Raw genomic sequence first — 27,076 nt, 5'->3', positions numbered from 1 at the left:
ATTACAGACTTGCACATAATCTTATAAAACATCTTCATATATTGCCCCATAGCAAATGGGCCAGACCCCACCTGTGAGACCCTAATCTTTATTGCACCTCTGGAGACTACTCAAGCCACACTTCCTCCTTGCCTTACTAATCACATCACGGATGGCTCTCACACTAGAGGGCTGACATGCGAAACTAATAAACAACGAGGTTAATGAAATTTGCATTGCTTTTTAGATATCTAACCAGCAGTACTCATGTATTGTATGGAAAATAAAGTAATAAAACAATGACTTGAATCACTCAGTTTGTTGTCTTGAGAATAAAGGAAGCAAAGCAAGCTTTACTGACATACTCTAAGAAGTCGCTGAGGGGAATATGGCAATACATTAGTAAATATTATTCTCAACTTAAAATAGATCTCCTTGTACTGTTTTCCCCCCTCCCTGTTTTTTATAGATGCATGTGTTGTGAATGCTAAACATACCAAACAAGCTGTTTAAAGTGAGTAATACTATGGGAGAAAAAAGTGTTCCAACAAATATAGATGGATACATACAACAACATGTTAGATCAAGTCTTTAAGCTTCCTATATGTGTACATGGCAACATGTTCAAGTTGCTAACTTGCATTAATGAAGGAGACACATCCTTAAGGCTGTGGTCTGTCAGATATAATTTTAAAATACTATAAACCCAAACAATGATGTATGTGAGCATTTTATTTGTAATAAGTTTAATGTTAATATAGTACATATACACCTACTAAAAAGCATATTTAAAAACAATATTATTTAATTTGTCTAATTTCAAGTGAAGGTCAAACAACTGTTTTATATGTGCATGCTTCTTTAGAAAAGCAAACATAAATTCGGTTTAAACAGGTAGAGCAATTCATTGATGAGTCAAACACTGAGATATTCAGTATTGACCTTGCTTGTATTTTTTCTTCTTTTAAAATCCAATGGGTTGATTGCGGTCTTTCTTCCTTTAGATCTGTTCCAAACTGAAGAGAATATGACTGAACTGTTGTGCTGTGTATAAGGCCATATTTTCAACGCCTACATTCCTGCCAGTCTAAACGAGTTGTGATAAACACAAAGAGCAAATGGGCTACACTTAGTCTTTAAAATTGCATGCTTTGGTTATCTACAAAGTTTACCTTATCTCTCACCAGTTTATTTTCTCCCAGAGATCTCAGCTCGTTATTTCAATCTTTTATGTTTCAAAATATAATTGTGGGTGTTTTTTATTTCATACATGTACTTTCAAAACTCTGCACCATCTTGTATGAAAAATGTATTAAATGTATATACTACATACTGTAGATCACAACATTCATTATAAGTTCATGTTTTAGATTAATGTTTTATATTGTAAATACACTGTTGTTTATGTAATATATTGTGCTCGGGTAAGTTGCATTGTATTTACCACATACCAAATAATAATCTTCCAAAACGACAGTGGAAAAAAGGAAAAGGTGAGTACAACGCCTTCACATAATGATTACAAAAAAAAGTCGTCAAGTTTGGAATTTTAGAGAGACATCTCATACAACAGTGTTATGTTGCTGATTTCTTAGTATATTAATTATCAGCAAACAGAACTGCAGATTACAATGCAGATATTACAAGAATCCTGCTAAATGAAACACATTAAACATTACTTTCATAATGTGATATGTTCATCATAGATGGATTCTACAAAGGTCTACAGTCCTTAAGTACTGCAGTATATATATATTATAGTAATGCAATATATATATATATATATATATATATATATATATATATATATATATATATATATATATATATATACAGTGAGGGAAAAAAGTATTTGATCCCCTGCTGATTTTGTACGTTTGCCCACTGACAAAGAAATGATCAGTCTATAATTTTAATGGTAGGTGTATTTTAACAATGAGAGACAGAATAATAACAAAAAAATCCAGAAAAACGCATTTCAAAAAAGTTATAAATTGATTTGCATGTTAATGAGGGAAATAAGTATTTGACCCCTTCGACTTAGTACTTGGTGGCAAAACCCTTGTTGGCAATCACAGAGGTCAGACGTTTCTTGTAGTTGGCCACCAGGTTTGCACACATCTCAGGAGGGATTTTGTCCCACTCCTCTTTGCAGATCCTCTCCAAGTCATTAAGGTTTCGAGGCTGACGTTTGGCAACTCGAACCTTCAGCTCCCTCCACAGATTTTCTATGGGATTAAGGTCTGGAGACTGGCTAGGCCACTCCAGGACCTTAATGTGCTTCTTCTTGAGCCACTCGTTTGTTGCCTTGGCTGTGTGTTTTGGGTCATTGTCATGCTGGAATACCCATCCACGACCCATTTTCAATGCCCTGGCTGAGGGAAGGAGGTTCTCACCCAAGATTTGACTGTACATGGCCCCGTCCATCGTCCCTTTGATGCGGTGCAGTTGTCCTGTCCCCTTAGCAGAAAAACACCCCCAAAGCATAATGTTTCCACCTCCATGTTTGACGGTGGGGATGATGTTCTTGGGGTCATTCCTCCACCTCCAAACACGGCGAGTTGGGTTGATGCCAAAGAGCTCGATTTTGGTCTCATCTGACCATAACACTTTCACCCAGCTGCTTGGCGATGGTCTTGTAGCCCATTCCAGCCTTGTGTAGGTCTACAATCTTGTCCCTGACATCCTTGGACAGCTCTTTGGTCTTGGCCATGGTGGAGAGTTTGGAATCTGATTGATTGATTGCTTCTATGGACAGGTGTCTTTTATACAGGTAACGAGCTGAGATTAGGAGCACTCCCTTTAAGAGAGTGCTCCTAATCTCAGCTCATTACCTGTATAAAAGACACCTGGGAGTCAGAAATCTTGCTGATTGATAGGGGATCAAATACTTATTTCACTCATTAACATGCAAATCAATTTATAACTTTTTTGAAATGCATTTTTCTGGATTTTGTTGTTGTTATTCTGTCTCTCACTGTTAAAATACACCTACTATTAAAATTATAGACTGATCATTTCTTTGTCAGTGAGCAAACGTACAAAATCAGCAGGTGATCAAATACTTTTTTCCCTCACTGTATATATTAACTAATACACACAAATATCCTGTAAGGGGATCACAAAATAAATTCTAAATAATCTAAGAGGTAGTATAACATCTTACCAGTCTTGGCATTACAACTCTTTCTGTCAGACTGCAGGAGATAGCCATCTGTACAGCTGCATCCATAAGACCCATAGGTGTTCGTACAGGTTTGGCTACAAATCCCATATGTTGTGCATTCATCATAATCTAAGAGAAAGGAAAAGAAAGGCAATTTATATCTAATAAATTAATTATAATAACTTACAGGCAGAACTTGTTCTGTTTGATTGGCCTGTTTGGTTTCTTCACTAGTTTTCTTCTTTACATTTTTGTATTAAGACGCATTCTGCACTGAACCATTCTGTGGTCGATCCAGTATTGAATCTATTTAGGTAACCATTCTCATTGTGTGCATGAGCTCGTTACGGTGACGTGTATAAATCTCCTGTGTCAGGAGACCGGTCTAATGGCATAGCGAGTTGTCACTCTGCGGGGGGGCAGTTGTGTGGTGCGGTTCACTCCGAGGTGTGCCTGTGATGGTGTGGTTTTGAATCCGAGTGGAGCTCCAACCTGCACACGCTACACACGCAGTCCTATTATATGTTTACTGTATGTTACGATGCAGTAAATTTCACTCTTTTCTCCATTAGGACTTCTCCAGATCCATCTTCTTGTTGTCTTATTCTTGAAAAAATATTTTTGGAAAGTTCTACTTTCCATATCCATATTTAACCACTGATGTCTCATCATGTTATTGTTTTCCAAGTTTTGCATTGAAGTCTCCCATGATAATTTTAAAGTGTGCTCTTTTTTTCATGTAGTTGTCCTATTTCTTCATAAAATCTCCAATTTCTCCAAGTTGCTTGATGTAGGTGCACAGGCTTGGACAATCTGAAGTTGATATCTCTTTGTTAGCTGGATAGCTATTCTTGCTGCTCTGTCAGAAGTGCTGTCACATTCTATGATGTTTTTCTTCAGTCTCTTTCTTCTAATTTCACAAAGTCCTACAATTCCCTATTTCATTTCACCAAGTTTCACTTCTTTAATTGATTTATGCTTCACTAGAGACAGTTCTGCAGTTGTATGTATCCAGGGTCAGAAAACTATGGCAGCCTGTCTGTACCCGGTGATTGTTAGCACCTTCTGTTTTCATGCTCTCCAGACCGCAGCCTTGGTCAGTGGCAAACTAGTCACCTGGGACTGGGGGCCGTTTGTTTTCTGGAAATATCATGGGGGGTATGTTACCCATAACTCACCATGTTGGCCAGACAGGTTGGTGAGTACCACATTAGACCGATTTGTTAAGCAGGTGTTTTACAGCTCTTGAACAAAGCTGTATTTCACCTTGCACATCCATCTAGTTACTTTCACCACACCAAGGCAGCGACGTAAGTTTATTAACAAACCAACATTTTTTTCAGGGTTTCTCAGCTTCCCCTTAAATTACCATAAATCCAACTGACATCAGTTATTATTACCTTAGCGACACCAGCCTACAATAATAACAATTACCTTTGATTCTATGCCTGTAGGTTTCACAGTTCTCCTCCCCACACACACATCAAAATAAGGTACCGTCAATTTTTAAAAGGGTAATTCAGGATACCACTGTATTTACCTGATTCATTAAAACATCAAAGATGGAAATCTCTTTGGACTACCAAAATGGGTGACACTTTCAGAATAAATGGGCAACACTAGCCACCAAAACTCAATTTGTATAGCTGGTATTAATCTGCAGTTGTCAAATCTGTTTTGCATTGAATGTTTATAAATGTTATATCACAGATAGATGGGTACATGTTTCATGCTTCTTGCTCATTAATATTGGGAGTTTTGCAAGAGTGAAGGTAATATGTTTTAAAATAAGGACTGACAATGTTAATAGAGCAATATTCAAGTCTCTTAAAATTGGTTATGTTTTTTCCTCTCAAGTTTTGCCTACCTGTGCAACTCTGTCCATCTTCTGCTACTTCAAAGCCATCTCCACAATAGCAAAATGTCCCATTCCTTGTCATTACACATCCGTATTGACATTTTAGTTGATGACATTTTGGTAAAAGCTCTGAAAAGACAGGACAATTTAAAATTGCTTTCATTTGTCTTTTGTGGCTGCCTTGATAATAGAATTTAGATTTAGTTACCATCGTTCTGTGTTGTTTATCTGAACATATCTGAAAAGCACAATACTGATTGCTCTAATATAAGCACTCTACCTTTAAATGAAAAAGTGATTTATTGAAAAATATTTTCTGAAAAAAAGTGTAAAATGGAATTGCAGGGACATTTTAATTTGCCTCTAAAATACATTATACTCCTAAGGTTCTTATTGATGATACTTAGCCATCACTTTTCCAATTCATAACTAACAATCACAAAGGCACATGTTTATGTTATGAAACTTGCACTTTATTTTCTTTTCGTGTGTGTGTGTCTCTTTCTTCTTCAAATTGCGTATTGTTTTTTTCTGCCACCTTCAGCCTCAGGGAGTGTGACTTAGAGCTGGGCTCTCCAACATTTGTCACACCAGCTCCAATGATTTTCAGTTAAATAACAGACAGCCCACTGCATGAAGCTATTTTATTGCATTGTGTAATAATTTAATCAATTTCATATTCCAATGCAATTAAAGGGAACTGCAAAATCTAAATGTGATGAATATGTTTACAGTACAAATGTCCTTAAACTCAACTTAAAAGCAGATATCCAATCTGCTTCTTATACATGTAATTATGCATAGGTTTTGCATGATACATTATATGTGAAATATTTAAATTAAAACTTTTTTTTTTTTCAATGTTGTAATGTGTATTCTTCATTAGTAATGTAGGATGGCCAATGGTACATATTATGAAACACCCGACCATCTACTATATTCATTAATCTTTAAATCAGTTGAAACATTGCTATGATTCTCTTCTGTTTGCAGAACATGTGCAGCAACCAATTACAATAAACTCAATATTAATAAGTTATTTTACATTAAGTCCTTTTTTCAGAAGACTTTGACATTTCACCTTGGAGACTATTATCATGCTTCCTATGAAATACTACCTACACAAGGTTATCACACCCTTGAGCATGAGATAATGCAGTTAAATACCCTCATGAAACTTTAGCTCTTTTTTTCTCACTGTACCACTGGAATATTTTCAAATTGAAAGTTTTTCTGAAAAAACACAATATATAATTAGACAGGCAGGCTACACTGTATTGTTCACAAGAACATTGAGAAACAGAAACAGCTAACATGAAGCAGAAAATAAAACAGACATTAGCTGTGATTTTCCAAGCATTTTAGTACTGAGCTAAATTTGCTCCCAAAGCTACATATCTACCAATATGTTTGTAAGAAAACTGCAGAGGTATGGATAACAGTCATAACATGAATCGTTTTTTGTTATTGTTGTTGTTGTAATTGTGTCTTTGGTTCCTAGGACCTACACCCAGCTGAATTGTTATGTGCTGAACCTGACAGGTATATGAAGAAGACTGCAAGAAGCACAAATATGTTCTGGGAGATTATTGTGACTGAACAGATGGCAATACGCTGCAGAAGTCGTGTGATGGAATGCCTATGCACAGCTTTGATTGCTATCATGGTGGACTGATCTATGCCATTTGATACATTTTGATCTGAGAATTTGATCGATGTTCCTACAGTGATTGTGTTCCGGATTCATTGTCTCCTAGTCATATTTCAGTCATTTTGTCCAGATGGCGCCATTGTTATGACAAACCGTTCATATTCTCAGCACATTTCATGGATTTCCAGAGTTGTGGATCACCAGGAAAAAGGTTTTAGCCACAGTATTTTGTGAGAGTATCTTCTTAGGAGAGATATTAGACCATTCCCTCATGCAGAACCTCTCTAGCTCCTCCAGGTTGTGTGCCTTGGCCTTGTGCAATACCAAATGTTTTTATTGGATTGAGGTCTGGAGATTGTGATGACCAATCAGGATTGTTGATTTTGTGTGTCTAAACCATTTGGTTGAAGACATGAATGGCTGCCTCTGATCCTTATTGTGTTGGAAAACCCATTTGTGACCAAGCTTCAGCTGTTTGACAGAGGGCACCAGGGTGTTGGCTAAAATATCCTATCCATCCCTCGGTTCCAACAAGGAATCCAATAAGAAACATATCTGCAAGATGAGAGTGAAGTGGTGAAAGAAGCATAGGTGGGAGGTGAAAGATGAGACAAAAACTCCTGCTCCTCCTTTTTTATTCATTAGTTTAGAGTAGCGGAAATAACAGGAGTATCATGGTTCCAGAATTATAGTGTATGTATATACTTATTTACTGATTAACAGAGAGTAGTTCATGTCCATCTCACTGTTTTCAAGTTGTCTTCTGTCATACACTGTAATTTTGCAATTGAGGGGTGCTGCATGCAACGCTGGTGATTGGTGATTCCTTCCAGAGAAGTGATTAAAAAAGAACTGCATGGGGTTTATTATTAATGCACACATCTCTGAACTGGTAACTTAGAAATGACAAATAAATAATTATAAGGAGTTATTCTGGAAGGGGTCAAATGGCACCCCCTCCAGACTGAAAACACACTGCATGAGAAAAATCTTTTGAAAATGTATTCACTCTTTTTTGTTTTCATTTGCAACTTCAACTATATTGAGCAATTTTTATTTACGGATAGCTTTTAAGTTTTGTTTGTTTGTTTTTTAGGCAAAACAGAGGCAGATGGGGCATTAGTAATAATGTTTGGGAGGATTTTGAACAGAGCAGCTGCTCTGTATTGTGGCTAATAGCAAAGCTGTTTCTGACATTCTTATCAGGAAGCACTGAAATGAATGATGTTTAGTGTTTCTTTAATATCTTAAAATCTTAAAAAGTAATACAGGCAAAATAACACCTATATTATCAATCTGAAAGAAATTAGCTGATATAAAATGATAAAATAAAGACACATTTCAAAATGATTAGTCAGCAATGAGCAGCAATGACACCACAACTGTTTAAATGTCAGGTTCTACTCAGTGATTTTAAACTACTGCAGAACACACAGACATTTAATAATCTATATTATGATGAACAGTCTGTATTTAGAAAAAATAGATATATAGTTAAGAACTGTATGATTGATGAAGATTAATTCTGCTGTTAAGGGGCTATGAAAAAAATATATGATTAACAGTTCCAAAGTAACAGATTTGGAAAGTAAATTACACTTATTTAATTCTGTGGTAAAGAAAAATTGATTACTAAAGAATAATTGATTACTTTTTTCCTGTTGATCAAGATAAATGAAAGAGTACTTTCAGCGGGATGTTTTATAACATAGATACTCATACTATGTGAAGCAGAAATATATTAAATAAATACATTGATTAAAAATGATACCATATTAATACAATAATGTTAATATTGAATATATATTCCAAAACCTCAAGATATTGTGTAAATCCTACAATTGCACCACATATTTGTTTTACTAATATCCCAAAATCGATTTAGATTATTTAGGTGATGACACTAACCACTATGATGTACAGCTTTGTAGTTTGCTATTAGTGGGTGGGTCAAAGTTTTGATTTAATCCAGCCCTTAGTTACCAATTTAAATTAATTTTGCTTTAAAATGTATATATTAGCGTAAGTGATGCAATATTCCTAATTGGGAAGCCAGAATTAAACCATAAAACCTCTGCAAACTAATAATTTTGCATATTTCTAAAAGCTTAGAAATTCAGAAAAACAAGAGTGCGGTATAATACCTAACATATACAGGGTTAGCCATAAGATGTAATGCATCATTAAGCTGATTTCACATAACATTAATATTATTCAATTGCCTTTTTGTAGACATTGCTGATATTCTAGTCAGGATTTATTTGCCTTAATCAGGTTACTTAATTTGTATCGTAAGTGTCATAAAGTCTCTCATAAATCTCCTGGAATATCTCAGACTGCAATGATGTCAGGGTTTAAAAACAAAAAATGTGACCAGCTGCAGCAGCGACCAGAGGATGACATAGGATATTGAAACACAGCTGCCTGTCTACTGATGAAAACCTGATTATCGTAACACATGAGCTCGGTCTGGTCAGTTCTTCACTGCCTTGCAGTTCATCTTTGTCATCTTTTCAATTGGCTCGCAGTTCATTGTGGGCTTAACTTTAGATGTTGCAACTAACCTTTACACCCACGCAAGGTCAAGTACCATCAAATGTGATATTCCCCATCATATCTAGAGGGGATGGATTCGAGGAAAATTTTGTGGCAGGGCACTGAATCTAAAAAGGTACTTTATTTATATATTTGTTGTTTGTTTAAATGGTCTGCCTTTTGTACGTCTAATGGACAACTGGAATTTAAATAACTCAGAAAGGATGTAAACTATATTACTGAAAATATTGCTCTGTGGATACCCTTATATTTTTTAACTGCTGGTGAGATTTACAATCCTGTTTTCAAACCCGATTTCTAACTAAAGGAGCAAATGCATAACAATAAGAATGGCTCCCTAGTTTCCTGTTTATCACAGGTGGACAGCAGGCACAATGGCAGATAATGTTCAGGAAATTAGCAATGAATTGTTTATATTACATTTTTTGGCATGGGAATCAATATTTTGCTTGTGTTTGCCAAGACAATGTTTGAGAAAAGATAATGTTTGATGACTCATTTTAGTGCAGGGAAACACCAAAGAGTAAATAAAATACATCTGAATGATTAAAACGAGGTGTCATTTTGGATTATAATCTTGGTAGCACATCTGCAAGATCATTGTATATAATTCTTCTGTACTTAATGTATTCTCAAATAACATTTTTTTAAGAGGACTGGAACACAACTTGACTGGGGAATTCAAGTTCAGATTCTCCCGTTTTCCTTTCCGATTCTCATAAATTCTTTAGTAGTCTTATATATTCTTCATGTGTAAAGCAACAAATGTTTTTTTTATACTCATATAAATGCAAACCATGCATAGTAATGTAAATATATTATCACAAGTAAATGGTGTTACATTTTCCTTTTCCTTTGAAAATATGTGATTTAACCACTCTAGCTCAGTCATATGAATAGTATGAAAAATATTCAGAAAACATACATTATATACCAGATGAATAAATATAAATAAATAAACACCGACCCATTAATCTACAAAAAACACACTCAGCTTAACTTTGTAATGTACACATGTTCACCAGAAACAAACAAAGTCTGTCATCGAATGAGTCTTGGCCTCCCCCAAGTATGCATTTGTAAAACATTGTACCTCTTAAAAATATTTGGAACTAATGTCACATTAATATTTGGAGAATTCATATCAAACATATAGGACAACTGGTTAGGTCATATGTGGTAAAATGGGCCCTCAATACACCTGAAGGGATAAATGAAATCCTGAGAATACTTGAGAATTGCATTCGAACACATTTTCTAGCTGCTGATTTATTTCCACCCAAAAAGTGAGTGTAACTTCCAAGCTGATGATCCTACCATACATCACAGATGGATGTGTGTGCAGTCGGTATGAAGAACATGACAGAGAAAGCTAACATTACCCCGTACCATCACAGGCACCAGATGTCAATCCCATTGAGCATCTGTGGGTTTTGTTGGAATGTGCTGTGCAGATGCGTAGCCCATTTACCAGTAAAACTCAATGAGTGGTAGATTGGGCTGTCTGAGGTATGGGGTAAAATTACTTTCCTGCCTTCCAACATCTCATTAGGAGTCATTGGGGCCCAGCATGGAATTAGGGCAATTAAAAAATACTATTATCTTACGAAAAGAGAAGATTTGATGTGGCAAACTAAAATCTACAGCAATGCTATATTTGTGTCTTGAATCCTTTGAGATTTGGCTGTTTCTTTTGAGAAGTGTGTGTGTGAAAAACAGGCTTTCTGACCCCGTTCAATAGATCCTTCCTTGTCCAAGTTGATATTGAACAGTGTCAAAATGCCACAGTATTTCACATCAACAGAAGTACACTGAAAAAAAGAGGTAAGAAAGTAAGCTATCCATTTATACTCCAAATAATATTTTAAAAAGTTAATGTAGCATGCAAATGCATATTTATATATATATATATATATATATATATATATATATATATATATATATATATATATATATATATATATATATATATATACACACCTTTTCATACAATGATGTTGAATAATACTGAAAAACACTACACTACTTTACTTTACTACTTTAAGTAACAAGGTTGTGGCACAGCATATTTTTGGTTTAATGTTGATGAAGAAATTCCCCCAAGATACAATTTAATCATTGGTTGTGTATTATAGACATAGTTTTTAAGTAAAAAGACTAAACATGCATAATGCAAAGGGTAATTTATCTACAGAATCAATTGACCAAGCGTAATCTTTCTTTCTAAGTACTTTCAAATAAACATCAGTCTAAAACGAGACATCTAGTGTTGAATATTTGATTTGAATTTGGAAGAAATATAGTATATTATAGCATATTTCATATTTAAGCAATTAAACATACACAATTTGCAAATTCATGATTTATAATATGGTGTAAATATCCCTTAGGTTCGGAACAATAAAAACACTGAATTGCATTCTCATGTTTGAGATATTGTGTTTAGAAATCGGTCAAATTGAATACACTGGAAATATTTAACAGATTTCTGTTGTTTCAACACCCTAACAAATTCACTGTCAATACACTCAATACACGCCTGGCATTCAACACAGTATGGCACTGTGCTTTCCAAACTTGATTTATGTAGTGCGTCAAACAGAAAGACAGCAACAGAGTTATAGACATGTTGTGAAAGAACAAGCTTTCTTCAGTAAAAAATGTCCCCATATAAGATAAAATACAATGATTGTATTTATAGTTACTCTTCCTAAGGAAAAGCACTTTTCATTTTAGAGAATAAGTCAAATAAGTGCGAAAAAGAGACAGAAAAAAAAATGTTACTTATAAAAACTGCACATCAAATCTCTCCATATCAAAGGAAATAGTCATTAATATTTGTGAGGGTTTTACATTAGGGGACTTGTGACTCAAAATGTCAAACCCTGCTCTTAATCTAAAAACACACGAATATTTGATTATTTCAGCTTCCACAGAAAACACGATTCAAAAAAGTACAACAGGTCAAATCATTTTTAAATGTTGATTAGTCCCTTCTGGAACATATGGATATGGTTATGTGAAGAGATTCAATTATGAATAAACAAGATATATGGTAAAGGCAGAATATTATTCTATGTCTCAACATCATGCAATACTCTCAGGAATGAAACGGGTGGGAGAAGTGCTTGTTTTCCAACATGATACTGACCATAAACACAACTAGACTACATTAAAAGAAGAAAAACAACAGGTGCTGAAACCAACCTTTGTTGCATTTCACCATTAAATGTTTCCTCCAAGTCAAATATACATATGCATGTATGTGTGTGTGTGTATGTGTATACACACAAAGCAAAACAGTTTTCAGTACACTTTGCAAATATAGGCAAGACAGTTATAGAACCTGACACAAACTCATAGGGGAATCAATTTCTAATCCATACAAGGAAAAGAAATACGATTTTGTAGACATTAACCATGCCAAAAAAAGCCCACTTACAGAAAAAGACCAGCTGGCAATAGTTTCATTTAAAACTAGACATATTTACAGTGTTACAGTTAAAATGAAGGAAACCTAAAGTGTAACAATAAGTATAGATATAAAAAGGAACAACAGAAGGAAGCATCGATGTATCGTAAGGACCATAATGGATACATCGGTGCTACATACAGTGGGGTCAAGAATAATTACCAGTGGTAGAGATAAAGTTACAATCAAGGAGATTACGGAGCATCAAGGAGAGGTGATGCGAGTTAAAAGGAGCATTAGAGATTGAACACCAGAGACCAGGAGGGTAGTGTTAAGGTAGCAGACATTGCAAGGGAGAATATATGCCTCGAGTTGGGTTAACTTTAAGAATCTGAGAAGGCTATGAATTAGTATTAATATCCTGGAAAAACTGAGACATGATCCCAACTTTGACATGGTGCATTATCATGTTGGGAGAAGAACAGGCCGTAATCTCAGCCATATTATTCCAGGAATGCAGGCAGAGCACTGTTATCCAAGAATTTGCATTAGGTACCTGCAGTCACGAGTACCACTACATCGCACATAAATCCTGGTAGAAGTCATTATGAGTATATGGTTATGATATAAGTTTTCTCCCTTTCTGACACCTACTCAAACCTGTTCAGTCTTGAGCAGCTGGAGTTTTTGTATCCCCACTATTTGTTCTTGAAACTTGACTGTTTCCCATACTCTATTGATGAAGGATCTAGATCTGGAAAATCACCTAGAATCAAGTTTCATTATTTATAATAAACTTATCATTTCCATTATATTTTATTTATGTACTTTATCCTGTCATGCATCTCATCATAATTATCAGTAGGCAGCACTGGAGATTTGTTGGTCCTGCTCTGCTGAAAGCCATCGTGAGTCTAGCAGTTGAATGAAAAAGCACCAAGAACTGGACACAAATGCTTCACCAGAACCCTTCACAAAAGAGAATACTATGTTATACAACTCTCCCTGTAGGTTTTCATTACCCAGAAGCAGGTGTGCTAATGCTATGGAAGCGATGCTTGTGGGATGCCAGCCAAGACTGGGATCACTAGCATGCAAACGTGAGTTTTTTGTTGTATGACTAATTTGGCATGGCACAATTCCAGCTCAGACACCTCAGATGCGTCCATGGCAGTTTGACACCATAGAGAGATGCAATACTTGAAGCATTTCATGACTGGCTTCTGAATGTTTTGAAAACATATTTGTCAAGGTCATTTAATAGTAATCAGTAGATGTTATCCCAATTGTAACTTGTTATAACACATCCACAAGTGGAGTCTGATTTAGAATAGCCTGACTGGAATGTTATTTTCTTTCCATTTGTATTGTAGTTTCTATTGTCCTGACTGAAGAAATACAAATTAAAAACACATTAAGATATAATTACATAATTTCATGCCAAAATCAACGTGATCTATTTTTCAATTTGCATTTTTCTTAACTGCAGTCAAAGTTTTTAATGTATTATTTTGCAGCTCGTGTGCAAGTCAGGCCACTAACACATTAATTGGCAAACTTGGTTGTTCTTAAGACCAGTATTCCCTGTAGGAGTCAGTAAGCTTAGAGTTTTGTTGTTTAAAACGTACAAGCTGCAAGATAAAGATACATGATAATAAAACACTAAAGCTCTCTTCTGTACTGTATACCCCCATAATTCCTAATAATGAAGTCCAACTGTGTATCCTACTGTTATGCCAGCATCTCCAAAGCTCCCTTATGCTTTAGGGTATGGACTAGATTTTGAAATGCAGTACAGACTGATTGAAAAGTTCCATGTCTTCTCGACTGGTGAAGGTGTTGATACAGTTGATACAGCACTACCTACTCTGCCAGCAACACAATGTCATGCTCTTAGGCTGCACTGCCTCACAAGATCCCCCTCCAGGTTAAATATAGATCTGATTTGAGAAAATTATAGGACTCCAGGCCAGGACTTTTGAAGGGTTACAGACAGATCTTACATGATGTTTGAGCTGTCTATCTTTGCTTTCTTAAGCTTCCCTTAAACATTTACTAATTCTGAGGGAGTTTCCTGGGTTAAACTGTATTTTGCACAAGAAAGTGCTATCACAAAGGCCATCACAATCTCCAGTCCTTAAGCTAATAGCAAATGTGTGGTATGAGCTGAAAATAGTAGTCCTCACACATATGCTACACAACCTGGAGCAGATGAAGAGGTTCTGTGTGGAGGAGTAGTTAAATATGCCTCCTGTAAAGTTGATGAACCTATTAAAGGCAACAGAAAGTACATCTTCCATGTTATACACAGACACACACACATATACTGTGATGGAGCTCTGTTAATTTAAGAAATTAATAAACCTAGAAGAAAAACTGAATTTCCCAGAACTCTTCACTGACTAATTGATGGGGTTGTGGGGTGGGGGGTACAGAGCCATGCAGTATAAAAAGAAGGCAGTCAGAGAGCTTGAGGCAGCTGGTGATTGGCTGTGTGTGCTCTCTACCCTGCCCCACTATCCATAAGTGAACTTCAATATTTTTTCCAAGTCTGAACTGGAGTATTTACATTTATTAACACCTATAAGAGACCATTCACCCTTTACCCACTCTGGAAAAGGAGTCTAAATGGGAATTAATGAGTCATCATCTGTCTTTGCAGCAGCACCGAAACACTTCGTACCAATATTTCACTCATAAAGCTGAAGCTAAAACTGTTTATTTTAGAGTAACTAGCGATTTGCCCTTTTAAGAAGTACCAGTAATATACCGTGTTACATCTTATTAAATCCAATTACGTTTAATTTAGGAATAACCACTAACCACATGTGTAGACTTATGCTACGTTATTGAGAATGTTGAAAATGTTAAAAAACATGAAACAAAAATAAAAGAATCTGAGATCAGGGGGTCTCTTTTTTACTCTCTTTACAGGGGGCTGTCACCTGCCATCAACCAAGCTGAATGCGTGCTGTGTAGTTAGAAAAGATTTATAGATTCATCTAAGTATCATTTTTCATAATATGTCTATCTTGTTACATTGCTGATACATTAAGACAGAGTATCTCAGTTGAATGTTGGCAGTGGCAATATATATGAGCTGTCTATGTGGTCATAAGAATGCAGGGTAGCAACTGAAATGGACAATATATTTTAGTCTCAAAGGATTGTTTTTATCTAGTTTATTCTGAAGTGTCAGATTAGCAATTGATTTTTTTTGTTGTTGTTCAGGAAAAAAACTAACCAAAAATGAGTCTACAATGTGTTTTCATATCTTAAAGGTCTTAACAAGCCATAAAGATTTACACCTCCAATCAACACTCTGCTGTTCACAGGCATCACAAAATCTTCCTGTTGAATAAATCAAAAAATTGGAAAATGCAATGCCAGTGAAAAGGTATGAATAAGCAACTCTGAAAGGCAAATCTCAAATGTGCCATCTTTGGGGAATTAACTGCCTATGTCACAAAGCAGTTGATGCAGATTATACCTAAATTTGTGCTTTTGTGAGGGCAGTGTCATGTGGTTTTTATAAGTAGTTATATGAGGTGGATGCCAAGACTCTGGGCAGGTTGTAAAATGACTGCAACAGTTTTCTTCTTGGACCATTGTTATGCACTGCCAGCTGTGTGTATTTTTGTATTACCAGACTCATAGATCACCATTATTACATTGTATTGACGTTTGCAGTCCATTGGTGGCCTAATATAACTACTTTTTAAATTGTTTTAATTTAACTTCAGATTTGCGTTTTTCATATTCTATTGTTCCTGGGCTGTCTTTATATCTGCTTCAAAGCCACCTGTTTTGTATTGTCCACTATGGCAGAATATCTGTTCCATATCATTTCATTTTATTCCCCAACGTACTTGTTTAAATCCTTCATTCTCAAGAAGGTGCTATCTGCAGACCAAAATGCAATTCTTCAAGGGACTAATCAATACTGCACTAACAAGCCCCATGTTGATCCGAGGTATATATAAGTAAGCTGCTATAATCTAGGTTGATTTTGGAAACCTTAACAAGCTAGTATGTTTTGTATTGATTCTCAGGTTTTAGAATAAAAATTAAATACATGGACAGAGAATGAAAACCTATCCATACAAAAGCATTTATAATGTTAAATCATCATCGAGTTCACTATGTGCCAATCAGACACACATTATGCATTTAAAAGTAAACATTTTATTCTGGCATTTATTTTATGATTCAAAAGCAATGCATTACCCTTCACCGACACTGATGGCTAATCTGAATGTAAGGACATACAAAAGGTTACAAAGGAGAGGAGGTCATTGTTCTAGTTTGGTGGCTAAGAGCTATACCTCCCCACCGCCTCTTCCTGACATATCTTGATGGATCCCCATGAGCTTTGCTTCAGCAAGGTAGATTGATCCAGATCTCTACTAATCCTTTAATGAGAAAATGCTTCCTGTATGAGACCAGGAATCAATCTGGTCACTATTTAAACTCTTTCCAGAGCAGCAGTATATTTAAATTATATGGTTACCAAAACCAAACACAATATTGTATATCATGTCCCTACTAGCACATTTTATCATTTCACTATTTATTCAAGAATTCTGTTCAAACACTTATCCATATAGTCTAAATGCAGAGGGAGACAATTGAACAAATACATCCTATTTTATTACCATACAGTTCATATTTAAAATGCACATCCCTGCTAGGTTTATGTACTTTGCACTTGTCAATATTCATTTTCATTTGCTAGTTGTCTGTACAGTCCTGAAGAGTATGCAAGATGATTTTTTTATTTACTGTGCTGCTGCTACACTGTTTTTTACTCTATGTGTTTTGTATCATATGCAAATTAAACAAGTATCTGCAAATAAAACAACTTAAATCTAGAAAGAGCAGTAGGCCTTAATTCATCCCTGTGCTACAGAAATGAACCACTTCAAGTTTGAGATCCCTGCCCTTACCAGGAATCTAGCTTCTGCACAATCACAAAGTCTCAATCTATACAGATAACTATTTATGAAGTTAATTCTAATACATTGTAATACAAATTAGACAGACTGATCTGTAGTAACCTGACTGTGTTTGTGGAAGGACATTTTATATGCAGTTTTCCAAGTGGTGAGTTTAATCCCTGACTGAATTGTCAGTTAAAAGACAACCAGTTAATGGGCTATGAATAACATCCCTAATTGATTGTGGCAACTGGAAAAAATATGAGGTTTGTGCTTTCCTGGTTCCTGTAACACTTTGTTTGCTTTACAGAGATTACTCAAAACGAATATAGGGTCCTTCTTTATCCACAAGCTGTTTCTTCTCTAGGAATACATCAACCATATAATGTTCATCATCGCCAAATTTTCCACTATTATTAGCGTTTAGCATTTTTCTCTTCTTTTGCTTTTGTGATCTGGTAAATAAAGTTGTTATAGTCATTATAGCATTCATCACAATATATGTTTCTGTCTCGCTCTCTCAGCCTTTCCAATATTGCCTCTGACTTCTTTGGTTCTTAGTCTTTGATGCTTATTTTTCCATTTGATCTAATAAACTATTCAGGCATTTTGTTTCTAGACTTGTTTTTATTGGAAGTAAATAGGCACTATATTCCACTACACATTCTTGAATTGTATCCATTTTGTACTGATACTGATCTGATCTCTGTTTGACCCCAATATACATCTAATAAGCTCAGTCTCCTTCATGGTCAGCTTCTCAGAAATCTGTAAACCATAACTACAGACTCTGCCTGTAAAGTTTTACAATATAATTGAAAAGATTCCTTGTTGTGGTCACAATTCCCCAGTGGATCCCTCACCATTGTCCTTCTTGCAATTTGTTCAAAGAGATTACATCAATACAAGCACCTTCTTTTGTGGGTCCCTTGACATATATACTGTTAGAAAACAGTTTTGTATCTATTTAATTTTCACCTTCATACTATCTACTATATGATAGGAGGGAATTCAAAGTCTTCCATTATTATGGTGTTTCATTTGCTATATGCATTTTATAAGCTCAAATCAAGTGTCCTGACTAGTATAAACATTTAGTGGTCTACAGCACACTATTAAAACCCATATAGAGTTTGAAACATTTGAATCTCCTAGTTTAATTTATTGTAGGCAACATTCTACCTCACAGCCTCTTCTGTCTTGCAAGTCTTTTGTGAAAATTGTATACTCACTTATACTTTATTATTTTATATCACACTCTGCTAGTCAGATTTAAGTGACTCCAATGACATCACAGTGACATATAAATACACTGCTGTCTAATTCTATATCATTCTAGCATTGACATAAAGGCATATGAGGACTTGCTTTCTTTGAGATAACTTTCCTTCAAGTAATTAGTCTTTAGCTACCTGCCTCACACCTCTATCGACAATTTTCAACAACTTCAGTATTTGTCCAATCAGGTAGCTAATTTAATCTCTTTCTAGACACTTTTATTACTTAAAAAAAATGATGGAGCACCAGAATTATTAAAAAAATATGCTTTAATAAGATCCATGTAAAACACATGAGCAGTTGAAGCAGTTTTGAATTCTGATTATGTACATTATGCAACTCCCTTCCTGACATTCCTCTGGGACCTACAAAAAAAGACACACTTTGTACAATCCATAAATGGCTGATTATGTTTGTCAGCCGGCAGAAAGCATAGAACAACCTTTTCTGAAATGCTTGCATTGCTAATATTATATTTAACTTCATTACAGTTAAGAGGGTGAAAACTACTCCAGCTCTGACTGGCCCAAGGCCAATTTTTCAGATTTCAATGATGCTCAGTTCTGTCTTCAACAATGCAAGCTGACTAAAATCCTATGTCAGCAATTGAACTATGGCACAAAGAAACAATGTGACAGAAATCTGCATTTTCAGACATCTGAAAGTTCACATGTGACTATGTATACACAAAGGTGTTTTTTTTTTTTTTTTTTTTTTTTAACATGGGTTTATCAGTGGGTTTAAATTGTCCTGTATGAATAGCTCATAGCTTTAGCTGATTACATTGTTCCTGTGAATCATTCGATTAGGGGCATTGTAGAGGAAAAACGAAAGATTGAGTAATCTTTACAGCTGGTTCAATACATGGGCAGAAGCACAATGCTGCATACACAGTGGGCTAACTACATTACATGTCACAACAGAGCTACATTTATATGGTTTACAGCTGAAAAAGAAACATAACAAGAAGTCAACATATTTCAAGATGTATGTATTGTTCATAATTCACAACGTCTGTAATTGTATGGAAATAAGAAGCTACATTACATATTTTAACAGGAATTTTCAAACTTCTTATATATTTATTTTTCTTTTATTATTTTTAAAGTTGTGTATTCCATTTTAAATGTGTAATTGTAACCTTGAAAACATCCAGTGATTGCAGTTTTATTTTTTTAAAGTTGTCAGTATTAAATAGATTTTTCTCTTCACTCTGCTGAACCTTGCCTACTAATGATGTATTCTTAAAAGTACTGTCAACAATCATTAATGTGAATTGCAGGGTACCAGCAAAGCAATCTCTGATGAGCCAAATGCATGCTTGATAGATTAATTGCAAGGAATAATACCCCACATACGAAACATTTAGCAACAGGGTGGTGGTATTCAGTTTTATTTTGTGTTTCCTATAATACATTTATATGTACATACATACATACATGAAGTGAGAAGGTAAAAAGTTTTATTTATGAATGTATTCCAATCAAAAGTACTCAGTTTATACATAGCAGAAGTCAACTGTGTGATCTAAGAAATTAACATGTGGCTCAAGTGTCGGATCAGAGAGACTTCAAGTAAAATAACTTGGAACTGCTGGATTGAACATAACCCTAATATGAAGCAATGATTCAAATGACAATTATTCAAATTATGTTCCCTACACTGTAAAATAGACAATGGAATGATCTGTTATTAAAGAAATGCCTGTGAACTGATGCTGCAGGCCGGCCTCACACATTCACATCCAGTAGTAGCTTAGGTGTTAAAAGATGCACACAAGAAATGGAAACAATATGTGACAGTCTAAAAAGAAAGTAATTGGTAAATATATTGAAATGTGTATAGTCCATCATACACATCTTCTGAATTACATATTCCATACTGCAGATTGCATTTAAATATCACTCTTTAATGGACAGTCTTTCCATCTCACAAATTAAGAAATAGATGAGGCCATCCTGCAACAATCTTTAATTTGATCTACAAAATACAAAATCTACAGACAATCATTATGAAAATGACATGGACAGCTAATCTAATACACAAAATCTGAAACTATCTGAAGTCTGTTCATCCAATGATTTGATTTAAAAAAAAAAAACATGTACATAATTTCTCTCTTTTCACTAAATGGTCAGTATTAAGGCTTTGATGTTAACATAAAGCTATTTACTGCTTTTTCCCCTTAACATTAATGTGACTTCAGAACTATAATGACATTTGGTGAGATTTTCATTCTGTTCAATCTGTACAATTATTCAATTAAGGATTCCATCAGTGACTATGAATTGGACTGGGACAAGTTGATGTTTTCCTCAAGGATATTATCAGAAAATCTAAAAACATAAAGTCCACAAAAAATAACAAGTTATGAGGTATAGAATATGGAACATATTCTATGTTGTCTCCCAAGAAAGCAGATACATTTGGATGTATAACTATGATTACATTTGAACTTGATTATAATTTAATTCCACATTTTAGTAACATTTACCATCCCAAATAAATGCTTGTTCCAAGAACAGTGCTACACATACAACATATGTGCTTTGCTATTCTATTTTGGCTGATGTCCCAATACTTTTGGTTACACACCATATATATAATATATTATGAATCATATATAGATGATTCATAATACACGGGGCGTTAGACATATGTTTTATCACCAACTTATTCCTTTTGAGGGTGTGATTTATTTAAGCCTGGGGTTGCACAGTAAAAAAAAGCCAAGGCCATAAATCAGGGGTCGGGGAACCTACAGCTAGAGCCCACTATTATTTCTTCCTGTAAGTGATTGTGGCTTTTTGGCTATCTTGGGATTACACACAATATATGCCAGGGCAGCAAAGGGGACACGTGTGGGACTTCAGTATTCAACTTTCAAATTTCAATGAAGAAGGAAGGTGATTCAGATTTCCTTGAGTTTTGTCCTTCACTTTTGTTATGTTGTGTATGCAGTTACTGGCACACACAATTGAAACTTAGTACTCCGTGGCAGGTTTGCATTAGGTGTAAATAAGAATCCAATGTGAAACACAAAGCCACCATTTAGTACTGGTGGTTTGCAATTGGCAGGCCTAGATCATATTTACACAAGTATAACAATCACACATCTGACTCTCCATTTTATTTTTCATGGCAAGTTAAAATAAATACATTTTCACAGCTTTATATAAACCTGGTAATGTCTTCTATTGCCTCATACTCAAAAATTAGTATGGGGTAAAACAAGTATACTTTCAGAAAATACTTGTATTGTCATATTACTACTTTTGAGACAGTTGTAATTTAATGAGTAAGAAGCTTCTTTTTAAAGGGTTGAGACAGACTGACAAGTTTTTTGTGAGCTTTATAACCTTGACTGGCAGATATGATTTGAGGCTGCTTTTGAACTTCTTGCAGATGACTGATTTTTGCTGTCAAGCCCTGTTAGAATCAGCCAGCAATGACTACAGCCCATTGAGTGATTGTATTGTAAATTCATGGGGACTGATGTCAGAATTGAAATTCTATGGAAATTAAATTAATACATCTCTTTATGTAAAACTTTTTACATTTAGATGCACTTCATGATAATATGAAACTTCAGATTGTATTTCTTATAATAGAAGGGAGAAGAAAATGTATGACTTGCAAACTTGCATCTTGGTGATTTTACAGACTTCTTGTAAACATATATATCCTCATTGATATGACTTGACATTGAATATCCCCCTACTGGCCAGGTTTTTACAAACAGGTAGCATTTGAATTTATTTCACCATTTTTATTACCATGAGTTTTCTCCAGACACAACTGTGAATTGATTGATTGATAATAAAAATATATATATTATTATAATTTAGCAGATACCATTAAACAAGGCAACTTACATTGTTCTAGAAACACTAGCATCAATGTTTTTTACATAACATTACAATGGTAATAACATCCCAATTAAATAATCCATATATGTCAGTGAAAATGTAAGAAAAAAAAATGCTTCTGCAGGTGTAAATAGATGCATCTTAAGGAGGCAATGAAAGATGGTAAGAAACTGCAATCCTAATGGTCTCATGTGTCTCATTCCACAACTGTGGGGCCAGAGAGGAGACAGAGAGAGAGAGCGGGGCAGCCACAGACTTGTTTGAAGGCATGACTAATCGACATTTGGAAGAGAAATACAAAGGTCAAGCGGAGATACAGAGGGAGACAAAAGACTGGAGGTAGGAAGGAAGGAGCAGTTTGGTGAAGAGAGTATGAATAGAGGAGCGGCAAGAGAGAAGCAAAGGCAGAGAGCTGACAAAGGGAGCAGCAGGATTTTGAATAAGTTAAAAAGGGCAAATGGTAGATGCAGGAAGGCCAGCCAGAAGACAGCTGAAGTAATGCAGTCGAAGCCTAGATGGAATGATGAGAAGGGTAATCTTTAAGAAAAGTGTTTTCAGAAAGAATCGTCAACAGTGAGTCGGGGGAAATAATTGTTTATAATGGGTAAGAGTGGACTCAAGGGTTACACTAAGGCTTTTGGTAAAGGAGGAGGGAGAGAGATTGTGGAGTCAAAGGGAATGGAGGAGTATAATATGTCAGCAGAAGATGAAGAATTATGCTTCCAAGTGGTTTACAGACAATGGAAACAGAGTGTATTTGGTCTCTCAAAATCCATTATGAAAATGGTTTCTTCTCTGAGCTCTTTTTCTACATAACAAGTATTTAATGATATTACTGTATACGATAACTCTATTCTTTAAGGCACTTGATTCTACTAATCAGTCCTAATTGAACCCTTTACATTAAGACATCCTATTTCATATTCCTTTCAAAAATGAAAACAGCTGGACAGGAAAGCATTTAATAGAAAGCAACTGTGCACCTTTTATTAATTTACAGATTCAGATTTTACATGGTTAATCTGTTTCCAGCTGATTTATGGCCCTCCATGAAATCAGCAAACAAGCAATTGTTTTTGCAAAAATTGCAGATACATGCACCTCCTGATGATTTAAAATGTATTAAGTTAAAAATACATTTCTGCTGCAGGCTATGAACCTGTTTTTGACTTCGAATAGAAAGAAACACTGGAGACTACATTAGGCACTGTTTGATTCATTTATTCATTATTTCCTTGAAGTGTTAGTATTCTCCCACATTTGACTAATGGGGCTTGTTACAGTAACAGAGCTCATTTTGTACATGAGCCTGTTACAAAAATGTCATTCCAATAGACTTGATAAAATGTTCAAAACCCACATGTCAGGGGGCCGGGTGGATGACATAGTGGATTTGCTGCTTGTATGGGCTCTGCAGATTGGCCATAGATGAGTCAGAGATGGCGGTTTCAATCTGAGTGGGTTCTGAATGCAGGTACTTAGCAGAAAGACATACAGAAGCCATGCCTATGTATACGGGCTCAGGCCTGGACAAAATCAAAACTTGTAAGTGCATGCCAATAGCAAAGATTAGATTTTGGGTTTGCTTTAGGTAGAACAGAGAATTCTTACTCAAACAAAAATCCATAATAAAGTACAGTAACTTAAGTTGTGATCAGCAAAATTAGTCAATATTTTTATCTGGTCAGAACCACTGTCTACAAAACATCGTCTTTAGCAGAATCACAGAGAGTCTAATTTTTAAGCAGGAGGTTGCAAGATTGAATCCTCTGCAAAGCAAGTAGAACCTCAGAAGTAGCCTCCTGCGCGATATAGCTCCTCACTACCCAGAGACAAACAGGAAAACCCAACCGGATCAATCATCCAATTCAAGTTTCTGAATCGATGTTTCTGTAAAAGGTGGAGCTATGTAACGGAGATCCCCACTGTTAAGACATAGCAATGCCCTTTACTTACAAATCCACTCAAAGAGGAAACATTCCTCAGCAGTAGTGAATTATAAGCAAAAGGTTGTGAGATCGAAATCTCAGCCCAGCAGGTACTGGAAATATTCAAATATCATAGTGACCTACAGCAACTACTTAAAAAACAACAACAAAGGGTATGTAGTTCAAAATATAAAAAAAAGTGCTACTGTGCATTCCTGAAATTCCAATCTGCTACCATAGACATGCATATAGTGATAATTATTTTGTAATATATGTCCATATACAATAACAATAACCTTGTCCCAAAAAACGAGATAAGAATAAATACTCAACAAGTAGTGTTCCTACAGGAAACTCTTCCAGTTTTGAGTTAAATAATTGTTTAAGAGCAGGTGATGTATTAAGATTCTCTTATGAATTTTCTACTTACTTTCATCCCTCTCCAAACTAAACTTGAATTCAACTGGCTTGTCTGATTAGTGGTTTTTGTATCAGTGTCATATTGCTGACTGATAACTACTATAATTTGCACAACCCACACATTTAATCTCTCCCAATGGACATTCAGAAATAGTTTAAATTTTCGACTGAATCCACAGTTTCAGTATCATGTACAATTATTGATTCAGATGACAATACCATGTTTGGTATTCGAAGAGTTACAGTAAGTATGTGTAAGTTTTATACAAAATAAAACATCACACATTATACATTATTGCACAGGTATTTTACATCAGTAGAATAGAAATGTTTTTTGCTTTATTTTGTCTGTGAAAATGAGACAAAATCTAACTTTGCAAATTGCACCTTGCCAAATCAGCACACCTTTCTCTCTCACGGAGTAGCATCTTAACTGCTTTTGAGCGATCTATAACACTGATGTGGAATATTGACACTGATGCATCGTGCTGTCATGCACAATTCAAAACTAGAGAGTGCTAAGGCAAAAATGTCATTCAGGGTAATTTGGAGAAACTAATACTGCATTGATTTATTTAAGGGTGTCCTGAGTAATACTATTAGCCAAAAGTGAAGCTATATAACTGAAGTAAACACCACAATATGATCATCCTGATAAATGCATTTAAAGATGTGGATTCTGGCATGCCTAGATGACCTATGCAATCTGTTGAAATAAATCTGGCATTACTACATATGAAGTAGTTTATTTTCCAGGAGCTGCATTTCTAAAGCATTTATTTTTTGCAGGGAACTATTTTTAAATGTCACCTTTGGGAAATGATAATAGTTGTATTGACAGCACCAAGAGTATTACTTTTAAACTGTGATTAAACTCAAATTGGCTAAACTTTTCGACAACAACAAAAATAGCCTATTTTGTGACAGACAATAAAAATATACAATTTAAACTTTGCAACCACTGTAATGGTTTGCAAACAACATGAAGACATTAACCCTATTTCTGAATGTATTATACACTCACCTAAAGGATTATTAGGAACACCATACTAATACTGTGTTTGACCACCTTTCGCCTTAATTCTACGTGGCATTGATTCAACAAGGTGCTGAAAGCATTCTTTAGAAATGTTGGCCCATATTGATAGGATAGCATCTTGCAGTTGATGGAGATTTGTGGGATGCACATCCAGGGCACGAAGCTCCCGTTCCACCACATCCCAAAGATGCTCTATTGGGTTGAGATCTGGTGACTGTGGGGGCCAGTTTAGTACAGTGAACTCATTGTCATGTTCAAGAAACCAATTTGAAATGATTCCACCTTTGTGACATGGTGCATTATCCTGCTGGAAGTAGCCATCAGAGGATGGGTACATGGTGGTCATAAAGGGATGGACATGGTCAGAAACAATGCTCAGGTAGGCCGTGGCATTTAAACGATGCCCAATTGGCACTAAGGGGCCTAAAGTGTGCCAAGAAAACATCCCCCACACCATTACACCACCACCACCAGCCTGCACAGTGGTAACAAGGCATGATGGATCCATGTTCTCATTCTGTTTACGCCAAATTCTGACTCTACCATCTGAATGTCTCAACAGAAATCGAGACTCATCAGACCAGGCAACATTTTTCCAGTCTTCAACTGTCCAATTTTGGTGAGCTTGTGCAAATTGTAGCCTCTTTTTCCTATTTGTATTGGAGATGAGTGGTACCCGGTGGGGTCTTCTGCTGTTGTAGCCCATCCGCCTCAAGGTTGTACGTGTTGTGGCTTCACAAATGCTTTGCTGCATACCTCGGTTGTAACGAGTGGTTATTTCAGTCAAAGTTGCTCTTCTATCAGCTTGAATCAGTCGGCCCATTCTCCTCTGACCTCTAGCATCAACAAGGCATTTTCGCCCACAGGACTGCCGCATACTGGATGTTTTTCCCTTTTCACACCATTCTTTGTAAACCCTAGAAATGGTTGTGCGTGAAAATCCCAGTAACTGAGCAGATTGTGAAATACTCAGACCGGCCCGT

General features: G+C 35.5%; 1 protein-coding gene across 1 annotated transcript in view; it reads right to left on the bottom strand.

The window, feature by feature from the left end:
• lrp1bb (low density lipoprotein receptor-related protein 1Bb) overlaps positions 1 to 27,076 on the bottom strand; it is a 316,016-nt gene that overhangs the window by 232,623 nt on the left and 56,317 nt on the right. Inside the window, exons 4-5 of the mRNA XM_066688514.1 lie at positions 5,013 to 5,132; positions 3,146 to 3,274 (exon numbers count right to left, since the gene is read on the bottom strand). Of these exons, the coding sequence (XP_066544611.1) occupies positions 3,146 to 3,274; positions 5,013 to 5,132 (249 nt within the window). The remainder of the gene's footprint in view (positions 1 to 3,145; positions 3,275 to 5,012; positions 5,133 to 27,076) is intronic.

The sequence above is a fragment of the Amia ocellicauda genome, chromosome 16 (genome assembly GCF_036373705.1).
Source record: "Amia ocellicauda isolate fAmiCal2 chromosome 16, fAmiCal2.hap1, whole genome shotgun sequence".
NCBI lineage: Eukaryota > Metazoa > Chordata > Actinopteri > Amiiformes > Amiidae > Amia > Amia ocellicauda.
The sequence above is the reverse complement of the archived record's forward strand: the minus strand, read 5'-3'. Positions and strand labels throughout refer to the sequence as shown.